The sequence below is a fragment of the Lepidochelys kempii genome, chromosome 5 (assembly GCF_965140265.1).
Source record: "Lepidochelys kempii isolate rLepKem1 chromosome 5, rLepKem1.hap2, whole genome shotgun sequence".
In the NCBI taxonomy this organism is placed as follows: Eukaryota; Metazoa; Chordata; order Testudines; family Cheloniidae; genus Lepidochelys; species Lepidochelys kempii.
Window position 1 is genome coordinate 470,361 of NC_133260.1, and position 25,675 is coordinate 496,035.

General features: G+C 52.3%; 1 protein-coding gene across 4 annotated transcripts in view; it reads right to left on the reverse strand.

Moving 5' to 3' along the window:
* Positions 1-3,717: 3,717 nt before the first annotated feature.
* TLN1 (talin 1) overlaps positions 3,718-25,675 on the reverse strand; it is a 137,310-nt gene continuing 115,352 nt past the window's right edge. For all 4 annotated transcript variants that reach the window (XM_073343252.1, XM_073343249.1, XM_073343250.1 and 1 more), the window contains 8 exons: positions 25,250-25,357; positions 19,038-19,143; positions 14,725-14,849; positions 14,191-14,316; positions 8,074-8,136; positions 7,338-7,520; positions 5,843-5,971; positions 3,718-4,886 (listed from right to left, as the gene is read on the reverse strand). In XM_073343252.1, the coding sequence (XP_073199353.1) occupies positions 4,755-4,886; positions 5,843-5,971; positions 7,338-7,520; positions 8,074-8,136; positions 14,191-14,316; positions 14,725-14,849; positions 19,038-19,143; positions 25,250-25,357 (972 nt within the window). In that variant the 3' untranslated portion in view covers positions 3,718-4,754. The remainder of the gene's footprint in view (positions 4,887-5,842; positions 5,972-7,337; positions 7,521-8,073; positions 8,137-14,190; positions 14,317-14,724; positions 14,850-19,037; positions 19,144-25,249; positions 25,358-25,675) is intronic.

A 25,675-nucleotide genomic window follows, 5' to 3' on the forward strand; every position in this document is an offset into this window, starting at 1 on the left:
CTCACGTCTGGATGAGCACAGGGGTGCGGTGGCGGTCGGTGCCGTGCAGAAGAGCAATGCTGCACAGGGGAGCAGCTGTCCCATGCCATCACTGCCAGCTTGCCCCTTGCAGGTGCTTGCTTTGGGGCTGAGGTACCCGCGGAGCCGGAGCTGCTGCTGACAGCTCACGGCCGGCTGGAGATGGTGGCATTGGGAGGAAAAGGAGGTCCCTCCCCACCTCGAACACCTCCATGGTGTGGCCAGGGTGGCACCAGCCTGGTGGCTCTCTCTGTGGGGAGAGTCCACCAGCACTGGACTCGACAATACCCTTCCGGGGGCTGGAGTCAATGGTGCCATGTGTGCCGATGATGTTTCCAAGCGGTCTGGCATGGGCCGTGTTCTCTCTGTGATCCTATTACTCACTGGTCTTGGGGTTGGTGAGTGTTCCCGGTCCATCTGCCGTTGTTCGTTCTTTGGCACTGGTGATGGTGAACAGTGCTCAGGAGTCAGTGCTGGAGTCGTCTTCCCATGCACCAGGGAAGACTGATGGTAACCTTGCCTTTGGCGCGGAGTCTTTCCTTGGCGCTGGGGAGGCAGAGCGGCACAGGGCCTCTCCCAGTGACAGCAGGGCGCTCCTGACCGAGACCAAAGTGCTCGGTGCCGCCCCCATCAGCAGGAATTTTAATGTTGTCCTTCTGCTTTTTGGTCTTGGGCCTGAAGTTCTCACAAATGCGACACCGTTCTTGTACGTGTCTCCCCCACAGGCACTTTACTCACTGGGATGGGTTTGACATGCCACACACAGTTTGGAGCTCTGGGACCGAGGCATGCCCTGGAGCCCAAGGTGGACTAGCCCCACGGAGCGGGGAACCTACTAACTAACTACTTAACTACATCCTAACTGAACTCTAAGATAACAACTATATACAATTTATTGACAGAAAGTCCACTGAGAACAATGCTTGCAAGCACAAGAGAGTGGTAATATGCCAGCGACCGTCATGGGCAGTAAGGAACTGAGGTGGCGGCGGGTCAGCAGGTCCCTATATACCACGCCACGAGGGCGCCAATCCAGGGGACACCAGAGCCAACCCAACGGATACCACTGCGGGAAAAACTTTCTGGAGAGGGTGCGTGCGTACACACACCAGAGCGGAATGGACATGAGCAAGCCCTCAGAGAAGAACTGAAGCTATTCAGGAAATTCAGGCAAGGCACTGGGGCTAGTTCTCTGGGAGGGCTGCAGGGTGGTGGCCTTGTGACCTTGTTCTCACGAGCGCTTTAGGGGTACAGGTGGTGTGGAGCGAGTCTGCTTCCTCCTCCCTGTTCTCTGGGACGCTCTGCTCTCCAGGCCTGGTGCCTGCTTCATTTGGAGCGTGAGCCAAACCCTGCATCGGAGCCCAGCGTAACGGGGGGCGAAATCTGCAACCGGGCACTTGAGACGAGGAGAAGCTCCTCTTGGCCTCTGTCTCCCTTTACCTGAGGCAGCTGTTCTAGGGGGGTCCTGGGGTGAGATCCTGGGCCCACTGAAGTCCATGGGAGTTTTGCCACTGATTTCCACAGAGCCAGGAGTTCACCCTGGTGGCTCTTGGCAGAGGCTCCCCTGGGCTTTGGGCAGCTGGAGCCAGGCTGTGCAGCATTAAAGGACTGGAAAACCTGCTTGATCATGAGAGACTCCAGCCGCTCCATCTGCTTGGCTTAAAGGGAAAGTTATGGGGTGACCTGATCCCAGTGTGTAACGAATATTTGATAATGGGCTCGTCCGTCTCTAGCAGACAAAGATCTAACTCGACCCAAAGTCTGGAAGCTGAAACTAGACAGGTTCAGACTAGAACAGGCAGATTGCTCACAGTGACAGTCGCTAACCATTGGAACAACTGACCTTATCTGCTCTAGTTCAAACCAATTAATTCAGGGAAGTCGCACAACCTGTGTTTGTCCAGGGGTGAGACCAGATGATCAGGGATCCATTCTGGACTTACGACGCTAGGAAACTGGGTAGTGACAAAACAAGGGCCCATTGAGGCTACAACCCATGGCAGAGACTAGCCAGGCTCTAGCCAGCTCACAAACAGCTGTGTGGGTGTTGCAGCTCCAGCAAAGGCTCGGGCTAGCCACCACTGACCACGGCTAGTGCAAGCTGGTCTACCCAGGCTGGGAGGCTGTTTCCTGCAGCAGGGCAGACATGCCCGCAGGCCCGCCCAGGGTGTCACCCCCAACCCAGCATCCCAAGTTCCCACTGTCCAGCTGTGCAGCGGGATGCTCTTGCCCTAAGCACTGGACACACGGCCAGCTCCGAGGGCGACGTCCCAGCGTGGCGGCATCACCAGGGTAGGACGGCCATTCAGGGTCTAGGCCCCTCACTGCAGGGCAGTCTGCACTTGGACCTGCGCCCTCCAGCAGCAAGTCCAGCCCTGCTCTGGCCCAGCACCTCCCTGCCCAGCCGGGGGTGGGGGTGGAGGAGTGCAACTCCTCGGTAGGTGTGGGCACAGAGCAGCTCTTCGGGGGAGCGGCCAGGGGATCAGGTTCAGCTCAGCAGATGGAGTAGGGCCACTTGAGCGCATGGAGGAGGCCTCACTGCATCAGGGGTGAGGGCTACAGCCAGCCGTCAGCACCTGGGAGCATCGAGTTGTGCCCTGGGGAGACGCAGGTCGAGGGAGCAGCCCCTGGGGAGGCTCTAGTCCAGGGTAGCTAGGGGAACAGCTGTGGGGTCTGGATAGCTGATGGGACAGGTGCCGGAGGGGAGGGGGCAGTTTAGGGCCAGGATTCAGGGAGCTCTCTGTGAGACATGGTGGGAGGGGTTTGGGTGATGCTGGAGAAGGACCCACATCTTCACCCATGACTCGGGTCATGCCCTGCCTTGGACCAAGGGCTGGTCCCTGCCCAGAGCAGGCTGCGGAGCTGAGAGGCAGGGATGTGGGAGCCCAGTGTCTGCTCCTTGCTGGATATAGCCTCTTAGGTTGCTGTTCCTTCGAGGGGGGGCTGCCTGCGAGCTGAGGGGGAAGAGGGAGAGCAAAGGTGGTGGCCCTGCCCTGGGCACTTTGGCCTCACCCCTCTCCCCGCACAGTCTGAAGGGAGATGGGGAAGTCCCCAGCTGATGCAGGCTTGGAACCCACAGGCCAAGCTCAGCCCAGCCCCTGGGAGAAGAATGAATATTGGGCCGGTGGCAGGAGAACCTCCCAAGCAGCAGGACCCTCCCAGTGATGGAGCAGCCTGTCTGCTTGTTGGGCATTGGCCCAAGGGGCTGGGGCGAGATCTGTGCTCAGAGCCGTGTCGGCTGCTCCTTCCTCTGCTTCCTTGGCTGAGAGCAGCTGGCTGGGGGCTTCAAGGGCAGCATGGGCCCAACTGCCTGACAGGGAGGGAAATTCAGTCCCCACTCTGCTAAAACCAAAGAGCTGCTTTTTGTTCTAGCAGGATCGAGACCCGGCAGCTTGTGTAAGGTCACCCTAGTCTTGGGCCCACTGAGCTTTTCAGAGGGGAAGGTTTATAATGGGGCAGATTGAGCACCAAAGGGTCTGAAAACTCTGCCACCTCTATGCTTTGGCTCTAAAAGCAGTGGGGAAGGAGGGGGCACCCAGCAGAGAGGAGTGCCCAGGAGAGGCCCCTGGGATCTCACATACAGGGAGGGAGCAGCTGCCCCCAGCAGAGAGGAGTGTCTGGACGAGGGCCCTGTGGTCTCTCCCAGCAGTCTGGGGAGAGCAGACTCAGCTGAGTTGTGGCCACTGATGCAGACCAAAGAAGCAGGAAAGCTGGTTTTATTGATGAAGAATCCTTTGCAAGGAGCTGTCCCATTCCCCACCCCGGGAGTGGCAGGGCAGCCGCTTTCCCTTCATGATTAACAGTGGAAGCTCAGAGTATCAAAATAAGAGAGGTGAGAGAAGCCTCAGCGAGTGCAGAGGAGGGGGAGGGGGATGCAGGGCTTTGTGGCCCAGGGCAGGAGATGCTGGGGGAGGGGGGTTAGTGGCTGGGGAAACAGGCGAGTAAATGAGCTTTGAGACCTACAGACTCAATACTTCCGAAATTCAACACTACAAAAATACTGGCAATCTTGGATGCACACTGCAGGCACTTGGGAAGAAGGAGCAGCAGGGGGCGCTGGCTGGGGGCTGCTCCAGGGGCAGGCAGGTCCCTGCAAGGAGGCAGCACAATGGGGCGGGGGGGCAAACCTAGAGATTAACCCCTCGCACCCTGGAGCAGACACACAGTGACAGGGAAGGTGCAGCCAGCAATAAGGCATCAGAGGTGAGGGGTGGTTTGGTGCAAGAGGCACCAGGGAAGCAGTTTCTGTCCCCACATTGCACGACTGGCCCCAGAGTGGAGCTGGGTGAGAACCGTCTCCACGCTTGACACCCAGAGACGTGGAACCCACAAAGGCACACAGGAAAACGCCTGAAAGGTGTGGGTGGGTGGGGGAGGGGTGGAGGGAGAGCTGGGGGGAGGTGCAGCCCCAGCCCTGCAGGGCTCGAGGCAGCTGCATAGGTGAGCCCCAGCCCAGGCCTGCAGAGCGCCAGCCTCCTCCTGGCCCACGGAGCACCTGGCACCGTGGCCGTGCCCCAAGCAGAGTTCAGAAGCGTGGGCCCGTGGCGCTCCGGCTGCGCGGTGAAGCGGGGAGTTGCTGGTGCAGCCCCCCGGGGAGCAGCGGGGGGCAGTGGCAGACGCAGCCCCAGGGCAGCAGGCCAGTCTGGGTGATCCAGGCAATCCTTGCTCAGGAGGCGGGGGCAGCAGTCTCTGCGGTGAGTGGGGATGGGCAGGCTCCGCTCATGGCCACGCTCCCCTCAGTTCTGCCCCTCGTCCCGCAGCTCTGAGGGCAGGAACTTGTACTGCTGCTGCCGGATCATGGCCAGCTTCTTCCGGGCCTCTTCCAGCTCCCGCTCCTTCCGCAGCATCTCCTCCTGCGCGGCAATGATCTGCCAGGGAGAGACGCAGCTGAGAGCCCGCCCTGCCCAGGGGCTCCGGGGCCCTGAGGGCACCGGCTGCAGCCCGCCATCCCCCAGCTAGCCGGGGCCACGCTAGAGGTGTGTGACTGCTGCCTTGCAGCCGAGGGCAGCAGGCTGGACTCTTATTCCCGCATCCTGGCCCCAGCATCAGATCCAGGGCTACGCGGTATTCCCTGGTTTACGCTGAACCTCTGACTCCTCCACCTGACCCCGTGCCCCAGGGCCGGAGTCCCCCATGGGGACAAACATACATTCCATGTTCCAGGCATCCTGTAAGAGCTGAGAAGCGGGTCTCCCCGCGGGCCCCACAGAGCCGCCTTCAGGCCGGGGAGCCAGGGTCTCACCCATGGGCCCCACAGAGCTGGCTCTTGGTATGTAGCTACCACGAATATCCAGCTACAACAGTTACTGCTAACATTCTGGCAGGGATATCCAATCTCATGCTCAGGGCTGGATGCGGGACTCCAATGGTCAGAGCCCAGGAGGAGGCCTGATGTGGGGCAGATTATCCTACTGCAAGTTGCTTGCACCCGCCTCTGAAGTGTCTGGTGCTGGTGCTCCAGGCACGACAGGACCCCAGGCCTCACCCTGTCTGTCAATTCCTGTCCTAACATCCAATGCCATGTCTCGACCGCAGCCTCATTCTCAGCCCCCGCAGGGGTGCAGGCAGCGTCTCGCCACAGCAGAGACGTTTCCAAGGGGGAAGGCGGAGGTTCGGGCAGCTCTTGGCCCTGAGGCTGCGAGGGAAGCATACTCTCTGGCTGTATCCACTTAAATAAGCAGCAGTGACACAGTTTTAAGGGATAGGACAGAGTTATCGTTAGGTTGCAGAGGCAACACTCCCTGGAAGGAAGGGGGCATTTCTCCTGCTCAGGGCTGCTGTTTCAAGCTGCCTGCAGACTTCAGGCGTGACCCCCGCTCCTCACCTGCGCAATTCCCCCGACCATTTTCTCCTTCACCACCACCGTCTCGTTCTCCTGGTCCTGGAAGGCGGCTGCTTTCTGGGCTGCCTTCACCAGATGGTCCGATGCCCTCTTCACGGCGTTGCCAGCGGCCTGGACAGAGAGAAAGGGAATGTGGTGCAGACTCGGCAAGGGACATGGTTCTGTGACCTGAGAGTGGGCAGCCACCATCCAGGATGGCAATAGCAGGGCTTACTAGGCTCCTGGGGGAAGGTTGGGGTAGGCTGGCTAGGGGACATGACGGGGGCCGAGGGCTGGTGGGGGCATGGTGGAGGCTCCAGGCATCAGTGAGGGGCAATAGGACCCGTGCTGGTGGCTGAGAGGATGGGGGCAGCAGTGGGATGTGGTGACTGCAGGGGGGTGTGGGGAGGCCAAGCTGGGGACTTCCTGCAAGCACAGGGTCAGGGCAAAAGGCGGTGGCCTGGACACCGAGGGCTACTGCCGTGAAGGTGGCTCTGCTTTCGTGCCTGGGCCCCCGAGCTGCGGGTCGTGCAGGTGCTGGGAGCTGCCAGGGATTCCTGCGTGTGGCCAGCAGCGCAGAGCGGTGGAAATGCTGCTCATGGCCATTTCAGGGCCAAAGCCAGGCAGAGCCGGGCCCCAAGTGGGGGCTGGGCAGGACAAAGGTCTCTGTACTCTGGGAGGGGGCTGGGGTGACAGGGCTGCCAGGAAGGCCTCTGAGCTGGACAACAGGCACCCCATGCCCCCGCGCCAGGGCCTTGCCCCCCCGTAACTCCTTGAGCACCAGAGCATGTCCCCCGTTAGCCTCGCAAGCGCCAGAGCCAGGGTCTCACTCGCTCTCCCCAGTAAACCCTTTGCGTGCCGGAGCCCGTGTCCTCCCCACACAGCTAACCTCTCCAGTGCCGCAGCCTGAGGGTTTGCACCCATCCCTCTCTGCCCCCGCATTAACCCTGCATCCTATGCTTGCTGGAGCAGAAGTGCTCCAATTCACCCAGTCATCATTAACCCTTCGGGTCCTAGACAGCGTGGGGTAAAGCGGGCGTCACCCCAGCCCTGGTAACCCTGGAGTCCGTGCCGTGGAACAGGTGACCCGGCACAGCCCAGTGCAGCTGGGAAGGGAACTGTGCTCAGTTGCTGGCAGCAGCCTTGGGTTTGGTGCCCTGGGGGTGTTAATTCCCGCAGGTTGAATCATGCTTTATAAAGACACGGGCAGGCCAGGTTACAGTGCGGCAGGGCTGATATTTCACACCCCACTCCTAGGCCCAAGACCTGCCCCACCGCCCTCAGCGCACAGGCCCTGACAGGGTGGGGAGCACCACTCACCCCATGCCCTGCGGTGGGAAGGGCCCTGCCAGCACCAGGACACCAGCCCTGCTTGGGATGCCCCATCCTGTGCTGCGCATGCGCCCCAGCTCCAGAGAGCCCCCTGCTGTCCCCGGGGAGCCAGCCCCCCCGACCCAACCCAGGGGGCCCTTCCGGGGCAGTGGGCTCAGGGACTCACCTGCAGCCGCTTCATGGCCTCAGAGTCCTGGTCAGCCTTCACCTTACAGGCCACCAGGAGCTGCGCTGTGGAGGCAGCCACCTGCTTGGCGGAGGAGATGAGTTTCTCCTCGCTGGCATGGCCCTGCACCGCTGCGTTCGCAGCCTCACACAGGTTGTTGGTGGCAGCCGCCACCATGCGGGCCTGGCAGGGAGAAGGAGATGGGGTGAGTGGGGAGGAGCCTGGAATGGCAAGATCCTGGGGGAGAGCAAGGAAGGGGCGGGGCACATGGAAGGGCGAGGTCCTGCAGGGGGGGGCGAGGTCCTGGGGGGCAGGGAGTGTGGAAGGGCAAAGTCTAGGGGGTCAGGGCGTGTGGGGGGTGACGTCCTGCGGGGATAGGGATGAGGCGCATGGGGGGGCCATGTGGAAGGGCAGGGGGTGGTCATGGGGGGGGTCGAGGTCCTGCGGGGGAGGGGATGGGGGGGCGGGACCGTGGAGGGCAGGGCGTCTGGAGGGGTCCCAGGGTGGGGGGCAGATGGGAGGAGGGAAAGGAGCGGCCTCTGTGCCCTGCTACAGCTGGCATGAGGAAGGAAGGGGAGGAAGGGGCAGGATCTCACGGGAAGAGGCTCCCCACAGAGAAGGAGACGGCACCCCAGTCCCAGGGAGGGAGAACATCAAGCGGGGAGGAACCTGCCCCCCACCCTGGGGCAGGGCCCGGGGATAGTGACCTTGATACTAAAGGGCCTTTGATACTCACGGCTGAAATGAGCCCCTGGGACCACTGGCCATCGTCCACTGCATTGGCAGGGATGGCACCCACCTGCGGGAGCAAGGACAGGTGAGTGAGCCCTGCTGTGCCCGGCCCCCTGCCAGCCATGGTAATGGCGCAGGGCCCAGCGAGCATGCAGCCCTTCTCTGTCCCAAGGACCCCATGGGCACAGGAAACCCTGGGCCTTGACCTGCTCTCCAGAGCATCCAGCACCCAGGGAGGGGTACCTCTGCGGCTGGGTACTCCAGGGCTGTCTGCCCCCTCCCACTGAAGGCACCGGGCCTGGACAGGGACTCAGAGCCAGACACTCCAAGGCCAGATGGGACCATTGTGAGCACCTTGTCTGATCTGGATACCACAGGCCATAGGACTAGTCTGACCCCCTGCATAGCACAGGCCCCTTACAGGGCTTCCTTGGATTAATTCCCGCTTCAAAGCCAACTACCCACACCGGCACCTTACTGCTGGCTTCAATTTCCATCCACTAAATCTTTTGTCGCTTGAAGAGTCCACTGTGACACCCAGGCACTCCCTTATTCACCACGGTCAGATAATTAGGATATGTTTTGCACAAACTGTGCCTTGTGAAGTATCATTCTAAAAGTCTGGATCAGCTAGACAGTAATATCTGGTTGGATTGTATGTACCATTGTTGTATGTGAAGTTATGAAGTTTGGCTTTGTATGTGTTACTGGAACACGTTGTGAGGTTGAAAACACCCACAAGCAGCCTTTCAGGTACAACAGTAAAAAGGCCAAACAATGTTAATGGCTTAAAGGTTAATGGTGTAAAAATATAATTAGGAAGGCCATAAAAGAATTTGAAGAACAGCTAGCCAAATACTCAGAAATACTAGCAAAAATTTTTTTTAAGTACATCAGAAGAAGGAAGCCTGCTAAACAATCAGTGGGCCCTCTGGACAATCAAGATGCTAAAGGAGCACTCAAGGATGATAAGGCCTTTGTGGAGAAACTAAATGAATTCTTTGCATTGGTCTTCACGGCTGAGGATGTGAGGGACACTCCCAAAGCTGAGCCATTCTTTTTAGGTGAGAAAGCTGAGGAACTGTCCCAGATTGAGGTGTCATTAGAGGAGATTTTGGAACAAATTGATAAGCTAAACAGTAATAAGTAGGGTTGTTGATTAATCGCAGTTAACTCATGTGATTAACTCAAAAAATTAATTGCAATTAAAAAATTAATCTCGATTAATCGTACTTTTAATCGCACTGTTAAATAAAATACCAATTGCAATTTATTAAATATTTTTGAATGTTTTTCTACATTTTCAAATATACTGATTTCAATTACAACACAGAATACAAAGTGTACAATGTTCACTTTATATTATTTTTATTACAAATATTTGCACTGTAAAAATGATAAACAAGGAAATAGTATTTTTCAATTCACCTCATACAAGTACTGTAGTGCAATCTCTTTATTGTGAAAGTGCAACTTACAAATGTAGATTTTTTTTGTTACATAACTGCACTCAAAAACAAAACCACGTAAAACTTTAGAGCCTACAAGTCCAGTCAGTCCTACTTCTTGTTCAGCCAATCGCTAAGACAAATAAGTTTGTTTACATTCACAGGAGATAATGCTGCCCACTTCTTATTTACAATGTCACCTGAAAGCGACAACAGGAGTTTGCATGGCACTTTTGTAGCTAGCATCGCAAGATATTTACGTGCCAGATATGCTAAAGATTAGTATGCCCCTTCATGCTTCGGCCACCATTCCAGAGGACATGCTTCCATGCTGATGATGCTTGTTAAAAAAATAATGCATTCATTAAATTTGTGACTGAACTTCTTGGGGGAGAATTGTGTGTCTCCTGCTCTGTTTCACCCGCATTCTGCCATATATTTCATGTTCTAGCAGTCTCGGATGATGACCCAGCACATGTTCATTTTAAGAACACTTTCACAGCAGATCTGACAAAAGAAGGTATCAATGTGAGATCTCTAAAGACAGCTACAGCACTCGATCCAAGGTTTAAGAATCTGAAGTGCCTTCCAAAATCTGAGAGGGATGGAGGTGTGAAGCATGTTTTCAGAAGTCTTAAAAGAGCAACACTCCAATGCAGAACTATAGAACTGAGCCACCAAAAAAAGAAAAATCAACCTTCTTTCTGCTGGTGGTATCCGACTCAGATGATGAACATGAACGTACGTTGGTCCGTACTGTTTTGGATCATTATCAAGCAGAACCAGTCACAGGCATAGATGCATATCCTGCAGGAGGGTGGTTGAAGCATCAAGGGACATATGAATCTTTAGCACATCTGGCATGTAAATATCTTGCTATGCCGGCTACAACAGTGCCATGAGAATGCCTGTTCTCACTTTCAGGTGACATTGTAAACAAGAAGCAGGCAACATTATCTCCTGCAAATATAAACAAACTTGTTTGTCTGAGCGATTGACTGAATGAGAAGTAGGACTGAGTGGACTTGTAGGCTCTAAAGTTTTACATTGTTTTATTTTTGAATGCAGTTATTTTTTGTACATAATTTTACATTTGTAAGTTCAACTTTCATGATAAAGAAATTGCAACACATTATTTGTATTAGGTAAATTGAAAAATACTATATCTTCTGTTTTTTACTGTGCAAATATTTGTAATAAAAATAATATAAAGTGAGCACTGTACTCTTTGCATTCTGTATGGTAATTGAAATCAATATATTTGAAAATGTAGAAAACATCAAAAAATATTTAAATAAATGGTATTCTGTTATTCTTTAACAGTGTGATTAATCGTGCAATTAATCGCAATTAATTTTTTTAATCGCTTGATAGCCCTAGTAATAAGTCACTAGGACCAGATGGTATCACCCAAGAATTCTACAGGAACTCAAATGTGAAACTGCAGAACTACTAAGTTAGTTTGTAACCTATCATTTAAATCAGCTTCTGTACCAAACGACTGGAGGAGAGCTAATGTGATGCCAATTTTTAAAAATGGCTCCAGAGGTGATCCTGGCAGTTACAGGCCGGTAAGCCTGACCTCAGTACTGGGCAAACTGGTTGAAACCACAGTAAAGAACAAAATTGGCAGACACATAGATAAACATAATTTGTTGGGGAAGAATCAACATGGCTTTTGTAAAGGGAAATTGTGCCTCACCAATCTACTAGAATTCTTTGAATTCTTTCAACAAGCATGTGGATCCAGCGGATAGAGTGTACTTAGATTTTCAGAAAGCCTTTGACAAGGTCCCTCACCAAAGACTTTTAAGCAAAGTAAGCTGTCATGGGATAAGAGGGAAGGTGCTCTCACGGATTGGTAACTGGTTAAAAAGATAGGAGACAAAGGCTAGGAATAAATGGTCAGTTTTCAGAATGCAGAGAGGTAAATAGTGGTGTCCCCCAGGGATCTGTACAGGGACCAGTCCTAATCAACATATTCATAAAGGATCTGGAAAAAGTAGTTAACAGTGAGGTGGACAAATATGCAGATAATACAAAACTATTCAAGATAGTTTGGTCCCAGGCAGACTGCGAAGAGCTACAAAAGGGTCTCTCAAAACTAGGTGACTGGGTAACAAAATGGCAGATGAAATTTAATGTTGATAAATGCAAAGTAATGCACATTGGAAAACATAATCCCAACTATACATATAAAATGATGGGGTCTAAATTAGCTGTTACCACTCAAAGAGATCTTGGAGTCCTTGTGGATAGTTCTCTGAAAATATCTACTCAACGTGCAGCGACGGTCAAAAAAGCGAATAGAATGTTGGGAATGATTAAGAAAGGGATAGATAATAAGACAGATAATATCATATTGCCTCTATATAAATCCATTGTACGCCCACATCTTGAATACTGCATGCAGTTCTGGTAGCCTCATCTCAAAAAAAAAAAAAAAAAAGATATATTGGGATTGGAAAAGGTTCAGGAAAGGGCAACAAAAATGATTATGGATATGGAACGGCTTCCATATGAGGAGAGATTAATAAGGCTGGGACTTTTCAGCTTGGAAAAGATGACTAAGAGGGGATATGATTGAGGTCTATAAAATCATGACTGGTGTGGAGAAAGTAAATAAGGAAATATTTACTCCTCCTCATAACACAAGAACTAAGGGTCACCAAATGAAATTAATAGGTAGTAGGTTTAAAACAAACAGAAGGAATTATTTCACAACGCACAGTCAACCTGTGGAACTCCTTGCCAGAGGATGCTGTGAAGGCCAAGACTATAACAGGGTTCAAAAAAGAACTCGACAAGTTCATGGAGGATAGGTCCATCAATGGCTATTAGCTGGGATGGGTAGGGACGGTGTCCCTAGCCTGTTTTACAGAAGCTGGGAATGGGCAATAGTTGATGGATCACTTGATAATTCCCTGTTCTGTTCATTCCCTCTGGGGCACCTGGCACTGGCCACTGTTGGAAGACCAGATACTGGGCTAAATGGACCTTTGGTCTGACTCAGTCTGGCCATTCATATGTTCTTACTGAGGAAATACACACACTCACAAGGATTACCCCAGGAACTGCATACAATGGAAACCTCTCAGACATAGCACCACAGAATGGGAACTGTTGACCCAGGTCACAGCAAAAGATCTTTCCAGCAAGTTGGAAAAAGATATAAAAGGAGGGAGTGACCTCATGACAGGACCTCACCCCCCCTCCCCCCGTCCCCAGAAGAGAACACCTGGAAACTTATAGCTGCTTTCAACTACCTGAAAGGGGTTTCCAAAGAGGATGGTTTTAGACTATTCTCAGTGGTAGAAGATGACAGGACAAGGAGTAATGGTCTCAAGTTGCAGTGGGGAAGGTTTAGGTTGGATATTAGGAAAAACTTTTTCACTAGGAGGGTGGTGAAACACTGGAATGTGTTACCTAGGGAGGTGGTGGAATCCCCTTCCTTAGAAGTTTTTAAGGTCAGGCTTGACAAAGCCCTGGCTGGGATGATTTAATTGGGGATTGGTCCTGCTTTGAGCAGGGGGTTGGACTAGATGACCTCCTGAGGTCCCTTCCAACCCTGATATTCTATGATTCTATGAAACATCCAAGAAACAAAGACTGAACTGGGGGAAGTGCTGGTCCCAGGCAGGAAAGGAAGCCTGTCTGTGTAGAAAACCTTGGTGGACTGTTTAAACTATCTAACAGGGTGAGACACTGATTAATTCAAATCCTATGTAGTATATTAGGCTTAGATTGTGGTTTTGTTTTATTTCTTATGGTAATCTTCTTTGATCTGTTTGACCACTTAAAAGCTATCTTTCTGTAGTTAATAAACCTCTTTTATATTTTACCTAAAACACTGTGTGTTGTCTGAAGTGCAAAAGGGATAAATCTCAGCTCATGAACAAGAGCTAGTGCACCTCCACTTTCCTTTGTGGAAGTGGTGGACTGGGTAATAAATTCACACTGGTCGGGTTTTGACCAGAGCAGGACGGTACAGCTCTGGGGTCCTAGGCTGAAGAGCTGGGGAGTATTTTGGCTGGAGCCTCTCCACTGTGGGTTCATGAGTGGCTGGCCAGAGCAGTCATGAACACAGCTGGGTGGGGTCCCTGCTTGTGGATGTTGGAGAGAGTTCAAGCTTGGAGGGCTTTGCAGTGTGTCACTACGCCACAGTGCAAGAGAGAACCCAGATTGGTAAGGCAGAGGGCTCAGCTGTTCCCCAGTTCCAGGTGGCACCCCGAGGGGACCTATCACACCCTCAGTGATCAAATATTGGTTCTTCCTGGAGGTCCTGACCCGCTGTGGGGGAGTCACCCCGTAACCTGGTTGAGAGGCTAAACAGACTGAGTCCTCTGAGCAGGTTTGCTATTCCTCGGATCATTCGCGTGGCTCCTCTGAGCCCTCTGCAATTTATCAACATCCTTCTTGAACTGTGGGCACCTGAGCTGGGCACAGGATCAGTATTGGTCTCACCACTGCTGTGTCAGAGATAAAATTCCCTCCCTGCTGCCCTGTTTGTATACCCAAGGGTCGCACTAACCCTTCGTACCCCAGCATCGTGCTGTGATCGTGCTTGGAGAGGATGTTTGTGCAATACCCAGAGCGGGGCTCCGAGCCTGGCCGGGCTCCTCGAGTAGCAAGTGCCACAGGTCTCATGGCCTCTCCCAACTCGTCAGCGTTACCTTTCCTTGAGCCACCAGCTCTCTCTGGGCCGCTGAGGCTGCCTTCACTAGGGCACTGGTTGCAGCAGCAATGGATTTTGCAGCCTCCAAGATCTGCTCCTCAAAGTTGAGACTCTCGTCCGCCTGCTGCAGATTGAAACAGAGGATGTGAGCCCTGGTGGAAGAGGAGGGGAGCGTCGGGGACAGGTGGGAAGGGAGCTGAGCTAAGAGGTGGAAGGGGACAAGCAGCACACAGGGCAGAGAGCGGGCATGTATACAACACGGATGGATGGAGAAGGAACAGGCACCACTGTGACCCAGGGAGGGAGCTCCGTGGTGCCAGGCGAAGGGGCAGCGGGAGCAAGTGACACTGGAGAGCTCTCCCCGGGGACAGGGTGGAGCCCAGCTCTCCCCACAGTGAAGGCCTTGGAGCCACAGATGTTGATGGGGGAACCCTTGGCCCGGTCAGGGCACAGCAGCCTCCAGGGGGCCTGGCAGGGAGTGGCGGATCCTGGTCTGCTAAGCCTGGCGCAGGTAGGGGCAGGGCAGCCGTACCTTGGGTTTGGCCCTCGGCTTCAGCTGCTCCAGTTTCTTGGCTGCAGCCTCAATGGCAGCTGCTGCTCCCAGAAGCTCATTCTCAGCAATGACCGTGGGATCCTCTGGGTCGACCCACTCGGTTCCTGTGGTGGCGAGAACCGAGATGTGGGACTGAGAAACCATTCCTGAGAACACAAGCCAGACCCCACAGCACCAAGGGCTGGAGATAAGACCCCAGAATCCTGGCTCCCAGCCCCCTTGCTCTAACCCACTAGATCCCACTGCCCTCCCAGAGCCGGGCATAGAATCACAGGAACATAATAATGGTCACACTGGGTCAGACCAAAGGTCCATTTAGCCCTGTCTCCCGACAGTGGCCAATGCCAGGTGCCCCAGCGGGAATGAACAGAACAGGGAATCATCAAGTGATCCATCCCGTCGCCCATTCCCAGCTTCTGGCAAAGAGAGGCTAAGGACACCATCCCTGCCCATCCTAGCTAATAGCCATTGACGGACCTGACCTCCATGACTTTACCTAGTTCTTTATTGAACCCACTTATACTTTTGGCCTTCACAACATCCTTTGGCAAAGAGTTCCACAGGCAGACTGCGTTGTGTGAAGAAATACTTCCTTCTGTTTGTTTTAAACCTGCTGCCTATTCATTCCATTGGGTGACCCCTGGTTCGTGTGTTACAACACATCCTTATTCACTCTCCCCACCCCAGTCATGATTTTACAGAGCTCTGTCACATTCCTCCTTACTCGTCCCTTTTCCATGCTGAACAGTCCTTCAGTCTTCATATGGAAGCTGTTCCATACGCCAATTATTTTCCATTTCTAATGTATCTTTTTTGAAATGGAGCGACCAGAACTGTACACAATATTCAAGGTGTGGACTTTCCATGGTTTATATAGAGGCATTATGATATTTTCTGTCTTATTATCGCTCCCTTTCCGAATGGGTCCTACAATATTCTGTTCGCTTTTTTGACTGCCACTCAACACTGAGTGGATGTTTTCAGAGAACGATCCACAAGGACTCCAAGATCTTTCTTGAGTGGTAACAGCTAATTTAGACGCCGTCACTTGCTATGGCTAGTTGGGATTATGGTTTCCCATGTGCATCACTTTACATTTATCAACATTGAATTTCATCTGCCATTTTGTTGCTCAGTCACCCAGTTCTGTGAGATCCCTTTGGACTCTCTGCAGTCAGCTTTAGACTTAACTACCTTGAGTAATTTTGTATCATCTGCAAATTTTTCCACCTCATTTTCCCACATCATTTATGAATACATTGAACAGCTCAGGTCCAAGTACAGATACCTGAAAGACCCCACAATTAACCTTTTGCCATTGTGAAAACTGACCATTTATTCCTACCCTTTGTTTCCTGTCTTTTAACCAGTTACTGATCCATAAGAGGACCTTTCCTCTTACCCCATGACAGCTCACTTTGCTTAAGAGCTGTTGTCAAAGGCTTTCTGAAAGTCTAAACGACACTATATCAACTGGATCACCTTTGTTCACGTTTGTTTGACCCCCTCAAAGAATTCTAATAGATTGGTGAGGCATGACTTCCCTTTACAAATGCCAAGTTGACTCTTCCCCAACATAGTTTGTTCATCTATGTGCCTGATAATTCTGTTCTTTACTGTAGTTTCAGCCAATTTGCCTGGTACTGAAGTCAGGCTTACTGGACTGGGATCCTTTTTAAAAAATTGGCGTCACATTAGCTATCTCCCAGTCATTTGGTACAGAGGCTGACTGAAGTGATAGGTTACATACCACAGTTGTTAGTTCACCAATTTCATATCTGAGTTCCTTCAGAACTCTTGGGTGATACCATCTGTCCTGGGGACCTTCTACTGTTAAATTTATCAGTTTGTTCCCAAAACTCCTCTACTAACTGTGACGGTCTGTATCCCCATGTTCATCCTTTTTACAAAGCTATAATGGATATTGTACAAAGTATGCCTTGTAAGGTATCATTTGAAAACTCATAATTTGCTGATCATTACTGTCCTAGTAAAATATGCACGGCAACACTGTATGTAAAGTTGTAAGATTCTAGCGTTTAACATTACTGAGACATATTCCAAGTTTAGAAAAGCAGGCACAAAACAGTTCCTCAAAGATAAAAGGCTAATTGATGCTTCAGCTAGGTGTCAACAAAATCAAATGGACTATCACCTGGTTAAGTGGCCATTCTCTTGAGGAAAAAAGGTGTGAGTGAGAAATTTACACCTTGGCAAATAAGTTGCAATCTCCCCAGACTTTCTGTTCCCTGAACCCCAGCTGGAGATTATTCTCAAAGAAGAGGAAAAGATATAAAAATGGGGAACAGACGCCCCAAATCGTCTCTCCTGATCCCTCTATTCATGGTATCAACAACACTTGAAGGACAAAGGAAGCATCACTGGACTGGGGGAGGGATCCTGACTGCAAGATTCTGCCATTAAGACTGCTGAAACATGTGGTGAGAAAGACTTTTTGCTTTGAATTCACTCAGCTTTTTGAGTTAGGTGTTCATTGCATTTTATCTTTTATTTCTTCATAACCAATCCTGACTTTCACGCCTCATCCCTTGTAATCACTAAGCATCTTTCTGTTGTTAATACACTCGTTTGATTGTTTTATCTAAACCAGTGTGTTTGGATGGAAGTGTTCGGGAAACACCATTTGTGATAACAGGATTTGTGCACATCATTTTCTATTCATGAAATGACACACTTTCTATGAGCTTGTGTTGTCCAGAAGCAGAGAGCTGGGCAGTACAAGCTGCACATTTCTGGGGGAAAGTCTGGGACTGGGAGTTTGCTAGTGTTGCCCTGAAGAGTAATTCATGGGTGGCTGGAGATAGCACTCACACAGGAGAGCTGGGAGTGGTTTACGTGCTGGAGGCTTTGAGTGACCAGACCAGCTGTCATAAAGGGTAGCCTAGAATTTCTTCTTACCTGTAAGGGGTTAAGAAGCTCGAATAACCTAGTTGGCACCTGACCAAAAGGATCAATGGGGAAGAAGATACTTTCAAATAGGGGAGGGGGGGGGAGGGCTTTGTTTGTGCTCTGTGTTGTGTGTTCTCTGGGAAAGCAGAGAAGCATCAGGTCAGAAAACTCCTTCGCCTAAAATCATCCTAAAATGAGTCTCAATATTACTTTTTGCAAGTAAATACGGCAAGGCACATTAGATTATCTTTTAAGTTGTGAATTTTCCCTATGCTTAGAGGGAGGTTTATCCCTGTTTTTTGTAACTTTACAGTTTTGCCTAGAGGGGAATCCTCTGTGTTTTTAATCTGATTACCCTGTAAAGTTACCTTCCATCCTGATTTTACAGAGGTGCTTCTTTTACTTTTTATTTCTTTATTATAAAGTTCTGTTTTTTAAGAATCTGGTTTACCTATTTGGTTAGTATATTATTCTCAAGCCTCCCCAGGAAAGGGGGTGAAGGAGCTTGGGGGGATATTTTAGGGAACAGGAACTCCAAGTGGTCCTTTCCCTGAATCTCTGTCTAACTCACTTGGTGGTGGCAGCAGTACCCATCCAAGGACAAGGAAGGATTTGTGCCTTGGGGAAGTTTTTAAGCTAAGCTGGTAGAAATAAGCTTAGGGGGTCTTTCATGCAGGTCCCCACATCGGTACTCTAGAGTTCAGAGTGGAGAGGGAACCCTGACACCAGCATGGTTGCTCTCCCAGCGAAGCAGTGTAAAAGGCACCCAGGCTGGAGAATTGAGGGGACACAGCTACTCAACAGTCCAGATTGTACACTGGGGAATGTCATGTGACTCCTCATTCTGGGACAGTTCCTCAGATCTGTCACCTAAAAAGAATGGCTCAGATGTGGGAATCTTCCTCCCATCCTCTGCAGTGAAGACCAATACAGAGGATTCATTCAGCTTTTCTGCAATGGCCTTGTCTTCTGTGAGCGCTTCCTTAGCACCTCGCTCATCCAGTGGCCCCGCTGATGGTTTGGCAGCTTCCTGCTTCCCATGTATTGAAATTTTTTTTTTTGCTGCTAGTCTTTGTGCTCTTAGCTAGTTTTTCTTCAAACTCTTTCTTGGCCTGCCCTGTTGTACTTCTACACCTGACCTACCTGAGCGATGCTTCTTTCTATTGTCCTTGATAGGTTTGGACTCTCCGTTCTTAAAGGGCGTTTTTTTGCCTCTAATCGCCTCTTTTACTCTGTTGTTTAGCCATGGTGGCCTTTTTCTGGTCCTCTTACCGACGCCCAGATCCCTCCCAAGCACTGGGTCAGAGTCCCAGCTGAGATCCTAGCCACTGAGATGGAGCCAGTGACCAAAGAATGAACACCGCTCCGGAGCTGGACTTCACCTTTCATGGCTTCTGCAGCCTGGATGAGCTCGGTGACGGAGCCAGCCACTCGCTTGGAATATCCAGCCAGCTGCTGCTTCAGCTCGTGACTCGGCTTCTGCAGGATCTGGGGAGGGAGAGGACTGTGAGCAGAGGCAGGCTGTGTCCCCAGAGAGAGAGAGCCCCTGGGGACATGGCTGGCAATATCTGGGGTTACTCCATCCAGGACCTTTCACAAACCTAGGGTTCTGCCAACTCGCACCCTCCCGGGCTATCCCCTTATTCCCCAGAATAATACCATTTGGAACAGGAACTGGCAGCCCAGGGGCCCATCTATCCCTGCCTCTGGTCTCTAACAGTGCGTAGGACCAGCTACCACAAGAACCTCTCAGTGGCCATTCTGGAACAACAGGCCTGTAGGGGAGTTTCCCCTACTCCTGGCAGGTGGGGAGGGCTTGTGCACTGAGGTGGTATGTCCATTGTTTTAACCCTTTCTACAGAGACTTTAGTTGGTCTCATTCTCCACAGAAATGGCTGATCATTTCCTGAACCCAGCTGAACTGGTAGTCTCAGTGACACCTTGGGGCGGTGAGTTCTGCAGGTTAAGGTGATGCCCCCTTCCTCCACGGTGGAATTATCCAATACAGAATCCCTTCCTCCAGAGTCATGACCTTGACCTCCCCTGCCCTGGGTTCCTGGAGCTGAGACCCTGACCCCACTCCTGTCTGTCTGTGTGCCAGGGAAGGCTGCTGGTCCCACACCTGGAGGTGCTGAGGTCTGGCCAGGCAGGTGCCGAGCCGCCGCAGGAGTGCAAACAGCACAGTGCAGGAGATGCTCGGATCCCGTAGTGCAGCTGGGGCCCAGCTCGTCACATGCCCTGCCTGGCTCTGCAGCTGCTGGGCCAAACTGGGGGCACCTGCTGCACTCTGAAGGGCTGGGCACGGGCCGGCCGCACGTCTGTGGTTAATGCACATGGCCCCGTGGCTCAGCGAGTGCTGTCACTGAGGAAGGGATCTCTGAGGGGCGATGTCCTGGAAAATGGGGCTCAGAGAGCCCTGCAGTGACCCCCACGCCACCCAGGGGGCACACAGACCGTGCACCCCATCCCGGATCACTGGCGCATGCGCACGGGCAGTGACACACACAGAGCACGTCCCTGCTCCCGGGTGACCCAGCGCACACACGTGTGCGCACAGAGCGTGCCCCAGGCCCACATCACCTGGAGCATATGCACACGCATGCACACGCGGCACCCTCCCAGAACGAGGTCACCTGGCACACGTGCCCACGCAGCGCACACTAGGCCGATGTCACCGGGAGCACATGTGGACACACAATGTGCACACACTGAGCACACCCCACCCATCACGCACAACGTGGGCATGTGCACTGAGAGCACACCCCGGCACGTGCACTGAGAGCACACCCCGGCACGTGCTCTCACATGCGCCGGCAACACAGCCCTAGGCCATGTCACCTAAAGCACGTGTTGTGTCCCACACCCAGCCCAGCTGCGTCACTCGGTGCTCACACGCACGCACGTGGGCTGTGACCAAGGCTCATGCTGGGGCAGACACACGGGGTCACTCCAAGCACCACTGTACTCACCGGCTGAAAGGGTGGAAAGAACAGAATATAGAAAAGAAGAGAGTAAAGCAGTGAACAGCCTGCAGGGGCAGTGCCAATCAAAGGCCCTGAGGGGCTCTGAACATGCATGTGGAGACAGGGCCTCACCCCGTGGGGAGAAGGGAGCCTGGGGGGCAGGCGTCTGCCTGGGAACGGCTGAGGTTGCCAAGGGAGGAAGTGGTGTGTGCAGCGGAAATAAGGGCGAGTTCTGTATCATGGATGAGCCATTTGGACCATCTAGTCTGACTTTCTGCACTGAGCGCGCCAGAGAACCACCACCCCTCCTCCAGGGATTCCTGCATCAAGCACAACACCTCCTGCTTGAGCTTCAGTGTGCCTCGGGTGGGTGGGGGAAGCAGGGGCGGCTTTGTGTGCAGCCTGGGCAGCTAAGGGATGGAGAATACACCACAGCCCTAGGGCAGTTGTTCCAGTGGCTCTTAATGATCACTGCACCTTATTTCAAGTCTGAATGAGTCTAGATTCAGCTTCCAGTCACTGGATGGTGGTTCGCCTTTGTTAGATTGAAGAACCCTGGCTAACAACAATCTCCTCCCCAGGCAGGGAACTGTAGACAACGGTCCAGTCATCTCCCACGTAAACTAAACAGATAAGACTTCTTCAGCCTCACAGTGTCAGGCCAGTTTTCCAGACCTCAGATCACTGATGCAGCTCTTCTCTGAACCTTTTCCAATTTATCAGCATCCTTCTGGAAGTGTGGACCCCAGAACTGGACACAACATACAGTACCGGTACCGTTAATGCCACAGACAGTGGTAACATCACCTCTCCACTCCTACTCTATATTGTCCTGCACATCCATCCAAGGACCACAGCCACTCTCTTAGCTCCAGCATCGTGCTGGGAGCTCATATTCAGCGGGCTATCTAGCATGATCCCGAAGTCCTTTCCAGGATCCAGTCCTCCATCTCATAAATGTGACCTGTGCTCTTGGTTCCTAGATTCGTATTTTAAGGTCACAGAGGCCCATTAGTTTATCTCATCTAACCTCCTGTATAGCACAAGCCAGGGAACCTCACCCAGTTTCCCTGGATTGAGCCCAGTAACTTGTGTTTGACTAAAGCACCTGTCAGAAAGGCACCAGTCTGGATTTGAAGCCATCAAGAGATGGCTTTCCTGCTTTGCTTGGGAGTCTGTTCCAAGAGCTAATCCCCCACTCTGATAACAACGTGTGTCTGATTTCTCATTTGAATGTGTCTGGTTTAATATTTTTATGAGCCTTTTTTGCGCTCTGTGTGTTGCATGGTTACCCGGGGGTGGGAACGGGCTGTTTGTTCTCAGGGCAGGCGAAGAGACAGATCTGGATGTCGCTCGGCTGTCTGGGTCTTGGTCCTCACATCAATAGAGCCTCTCTCTGATAATACAAGGGTAGATCCAATCACTCCGACATTGACACATAGCAAACCAATGCCCCAGAGGGACAGGGGACTTCCCCAGCTCTCTGCAGGAAGGCAAAGTGGCATTTCCCCAGCTCAGGTACTGCAGAGGTGTGAGGTGGGGGATAAGTGCTGGCTGCTGGGAAGAGTTGGAGGTCTCACCTGGAGTCTAATGAGGAGGTCAGCTGGAGAGACAGACAGAGCTTGAACAACGGGGTTCAGTAGAGCCTGGCTGGGCTCTAACCTTTAGTTCTCTCTGCTAACCTAAGGACTTCCTATGCTGCGTTGCCATTGACTAATAAATCCGACTGTTCTGGCAGCACTGTGAGAATGTTGCTGCAGATGCTGGCAAGGTGCATTAGTCCTTGCAGAGCGTACAAGTCTCCACTGGGGTCTGTCTCAGTTGAACTCACTGAATGGAGCTCATGGGGTGAAGCGGGAGTGTTACAGGCCTAGAGGTCTGGTCTAAGGAGGCGGTGAAGCTGCGTAGCTTATGCAGGAGGAAGAGTGAGATCCCTTGGGGGTCTAGCACACTAAAGGGTTCCTCCAGGGACTGTTCAAAAGCTGGGGCCATAGCACCAATCCTGTGGATCCGTGACAGGTGGTGGCAGGGTGGGATGCTGAATTCTCCAGTAGCATTTTGCTATAAGTGATTTGCAGCAGTAAAACCAGGCTAGTTAGAGGAAGCAGCAAGAAAATGGTGTATAACCGCCTCCCTAAGAAGGGCATTGCAAACCTGTGCAGGGAGAGAGGGTTAAGCGTTGGGAACCTCAACAAGGCGCAGCAGATTGCACGGCTGGAGAAGGATGATCAGTCCAAGAAGCAGGTTCCAGACCCACACAGGGTTCCAAGAGGGTCTGAGAGTGACAAAGGCAGCAGCAGAGGGTCCTGAAGACCCGGTTCCCCGTCCAGCAGGGGGTCTTCATTACCTGACTCCCCATAGATAGATTTGAAGTGGCGGGAGTTGGAACTGAAAGCGAAGGACCGGCTTGAGGCCCAATCAGCACAGAGCTACGGCCCATGTAACATCCTCAGGGCCTCCAATGAGTGCAACTTACCAACTGATCCCAACTGCTCTGGATAAATGACAAGTCCCCAGCATCATTTGCCAAGCCCCTATTTTGGGGCAGCTCCAATTTTACCAGTACCGATTTTATATGTTCTTCCAGATCACTGATACAGGCATTGAATGGCACTCAGGCAAGAACAGATCCCTGCAGGACCCACTGAAACCCCCTCACTGGATGACATTTCATGTTTCCTAAACTGATAGGTCAGTAGACTAGTTCTTAAAGCAATTTCAGATGGTGTAACAGGGTGCTTGGAGAGCCGGGTGGCCTAGTGGTTGGCGCACCTGCCTTCTCGCCCCTTGCTTCCCGGGCCAAGGTGTCTCAGTCCTTAAGGGACCCAGGCACTCCCTCTCCACTGGGTCCCAGCCCAGGGCCACGTGTGAAGCAGCCCCCCGATAGCGAGCTCCTGGCAGAGAGTCTCAGTCCACTGCCCTGGGCTGCTCTCTACCGCTCTGGCCTCTCTAGTCCAAACTGTTTTAGAGGCTTAACTCAAGTAGCGCTCCCCCATGGACCTTGGGCATCCTGCCATGGCCTCAGGTTCCTCCAGGCAGAGGGCTGTAAGTTTGCAGGGACTGAACCCCAAAACACACTACTGTCCAATCACCCCATTTATGCAGATGCTGGGTGCTCCTTGGTCTCCTCAGCCGACTCCCTTGGTCAGGGACGCAGTGCTGCTGGCCCGGGTGCCAGGCTCCTAGGGACTCTGCCCTCAGGTGGGGAGGTAGCTGGCTCCTGCCTCTTTGCCCGTCCACTCTGAACTGAGCCAGGTTCTCTCTTTTTCTTCCCCTCCAGGCCTGGTGTTGGCTGCAGCTACAGCGGGGCAGGTCCAGCTGGGACCACAGGCTCTCCCGCTTTTTCTGTGCTAGTGTGAGGTTTCGCAGCTTCATCACATGTGGGTTACACTGACTGTGCATAGTGCTTGTTTTTAGTCCAGTGCCTTGGAGAAGTCTCAGTACGTTAACCTATAGTTACTTTTAGCATCCAAACTTGTGACCTCAAAAAACACAAGTTTATCTGACCAGACCCGTCTGCCATAGAACCATGTTAACTGGTGTTAATCATGCTATGGTCCTTCAGTTCTTTACTGACTGTAACCCGTATCAGCCTTCTCATGATTTTGTCAGCCTGTGGTTCCCTGGGTCATCCGATTTACTCTTTTTAAATCCTAGCACAACACTGACTGTTTTCCATTCCTTTGGCGCTTCCGAGATTTGATAAACAACATTAATGGTTTAGAAAACTCCTCAGTCAATTCTTTAATACTCTTGGATACAAGTTATCTGTCCCTGATGATTTATAAATGTTTAACTATAGTAGCTACTGCTTAACATCCTCTCTAACTACTGATGGAACAGAAACTATTTCATTGTCACTCATACGAATAGAACATCCGGCTTCTTTCCAAATACAGAACAGGAACAGCTGTTGAATACATCTGCCTTTTCTGCATCATGAGAGATTGTTATGAGACAAGGATGGTAAAACTGACCTAGACCTCTGCTAGGATTTTGTTTGTCCCTGATATTTTTTTTTTTTAAATAGTTTTTATTTATACAGGCCATAAGCTTTTCATTATACCATTAGCTTCCTTTATCAATTGTCTGCCTTTCCTAATTGCTACTAAGAGGTCTCCACAGGGGACGGTTCATAGATTCACAGAGTTTAAGGGTCCATTAGATCACCTAGCCTGGCCTACTGTATATCACAGACCAGAGAATTTCACCCAGGTACCCCGGCACTGAGGCCAGTGACGTGTGTTTGACTAAAGCATAACCCGTGGAGGGTGAGGACAGAGTTCTGGGTGTATGAGGGGAGAGTTGAAGGGGGATAGGGGGGAAGGATCCCAGAAGAAGAAACACTGGAATGGGTTACCTAGGGAGGGGGTGGAATCTACTTCCTTAGAGGTTTATAAGGCTTGACAAAGCCCTGGCTGGGATGATGTAGTTGGGGATTGGATTGGTCCTGCTTCGAGCAGGGGGTGGGACTAGATGACCTCCTGAGGTCCCTTCCAACCCTGATATTCTGTGATTCTAAGGTGCTACAGAGTGACCCCTGTATCCATGGGGCGGCTGAGCATCGTGTGCCTGGGCTCCCCTGGGATGCCGCCAGGAGATGGAAGCTGGCAGGGGATGGGGTCACTCACCACCAGCACGTGCTCCAGCAGCTCCAGGTAGCCGTTGGCGCACTCCTTGCCGTAACGCAGCGCCCGCAGCCGCACGTCCGCGCTCACCTCAGGGTGGTAGGCGGCTTCCTGAAAGCCGGAAAGAGTGAGCAGTGCTGAGTGCTGCCCCACACACAGCCCCGGCCACACAGCCCCGGCCTCACCTAGGCCAGTGCCATGGCACCCACACCCTCCAGTGCCTGAAGGACCCACTGCCTCCTAGTGCCCCCGGTGCCCGCCCGCAGCCTCCGGCCCTGGCCCCACCCCCAGTGCCCGCCCGCAGCCTGTCGCCCTCCTGCCCCGCCCCCGGTGCCCCCCCGAAACCTCCTACCCCACCCCGGAGCCCCCCTGGAGCCTGTCGCCCTCCTGCCCCGCCCCCGGTGCCCCCCCAAAACCTCCTACCCCGCC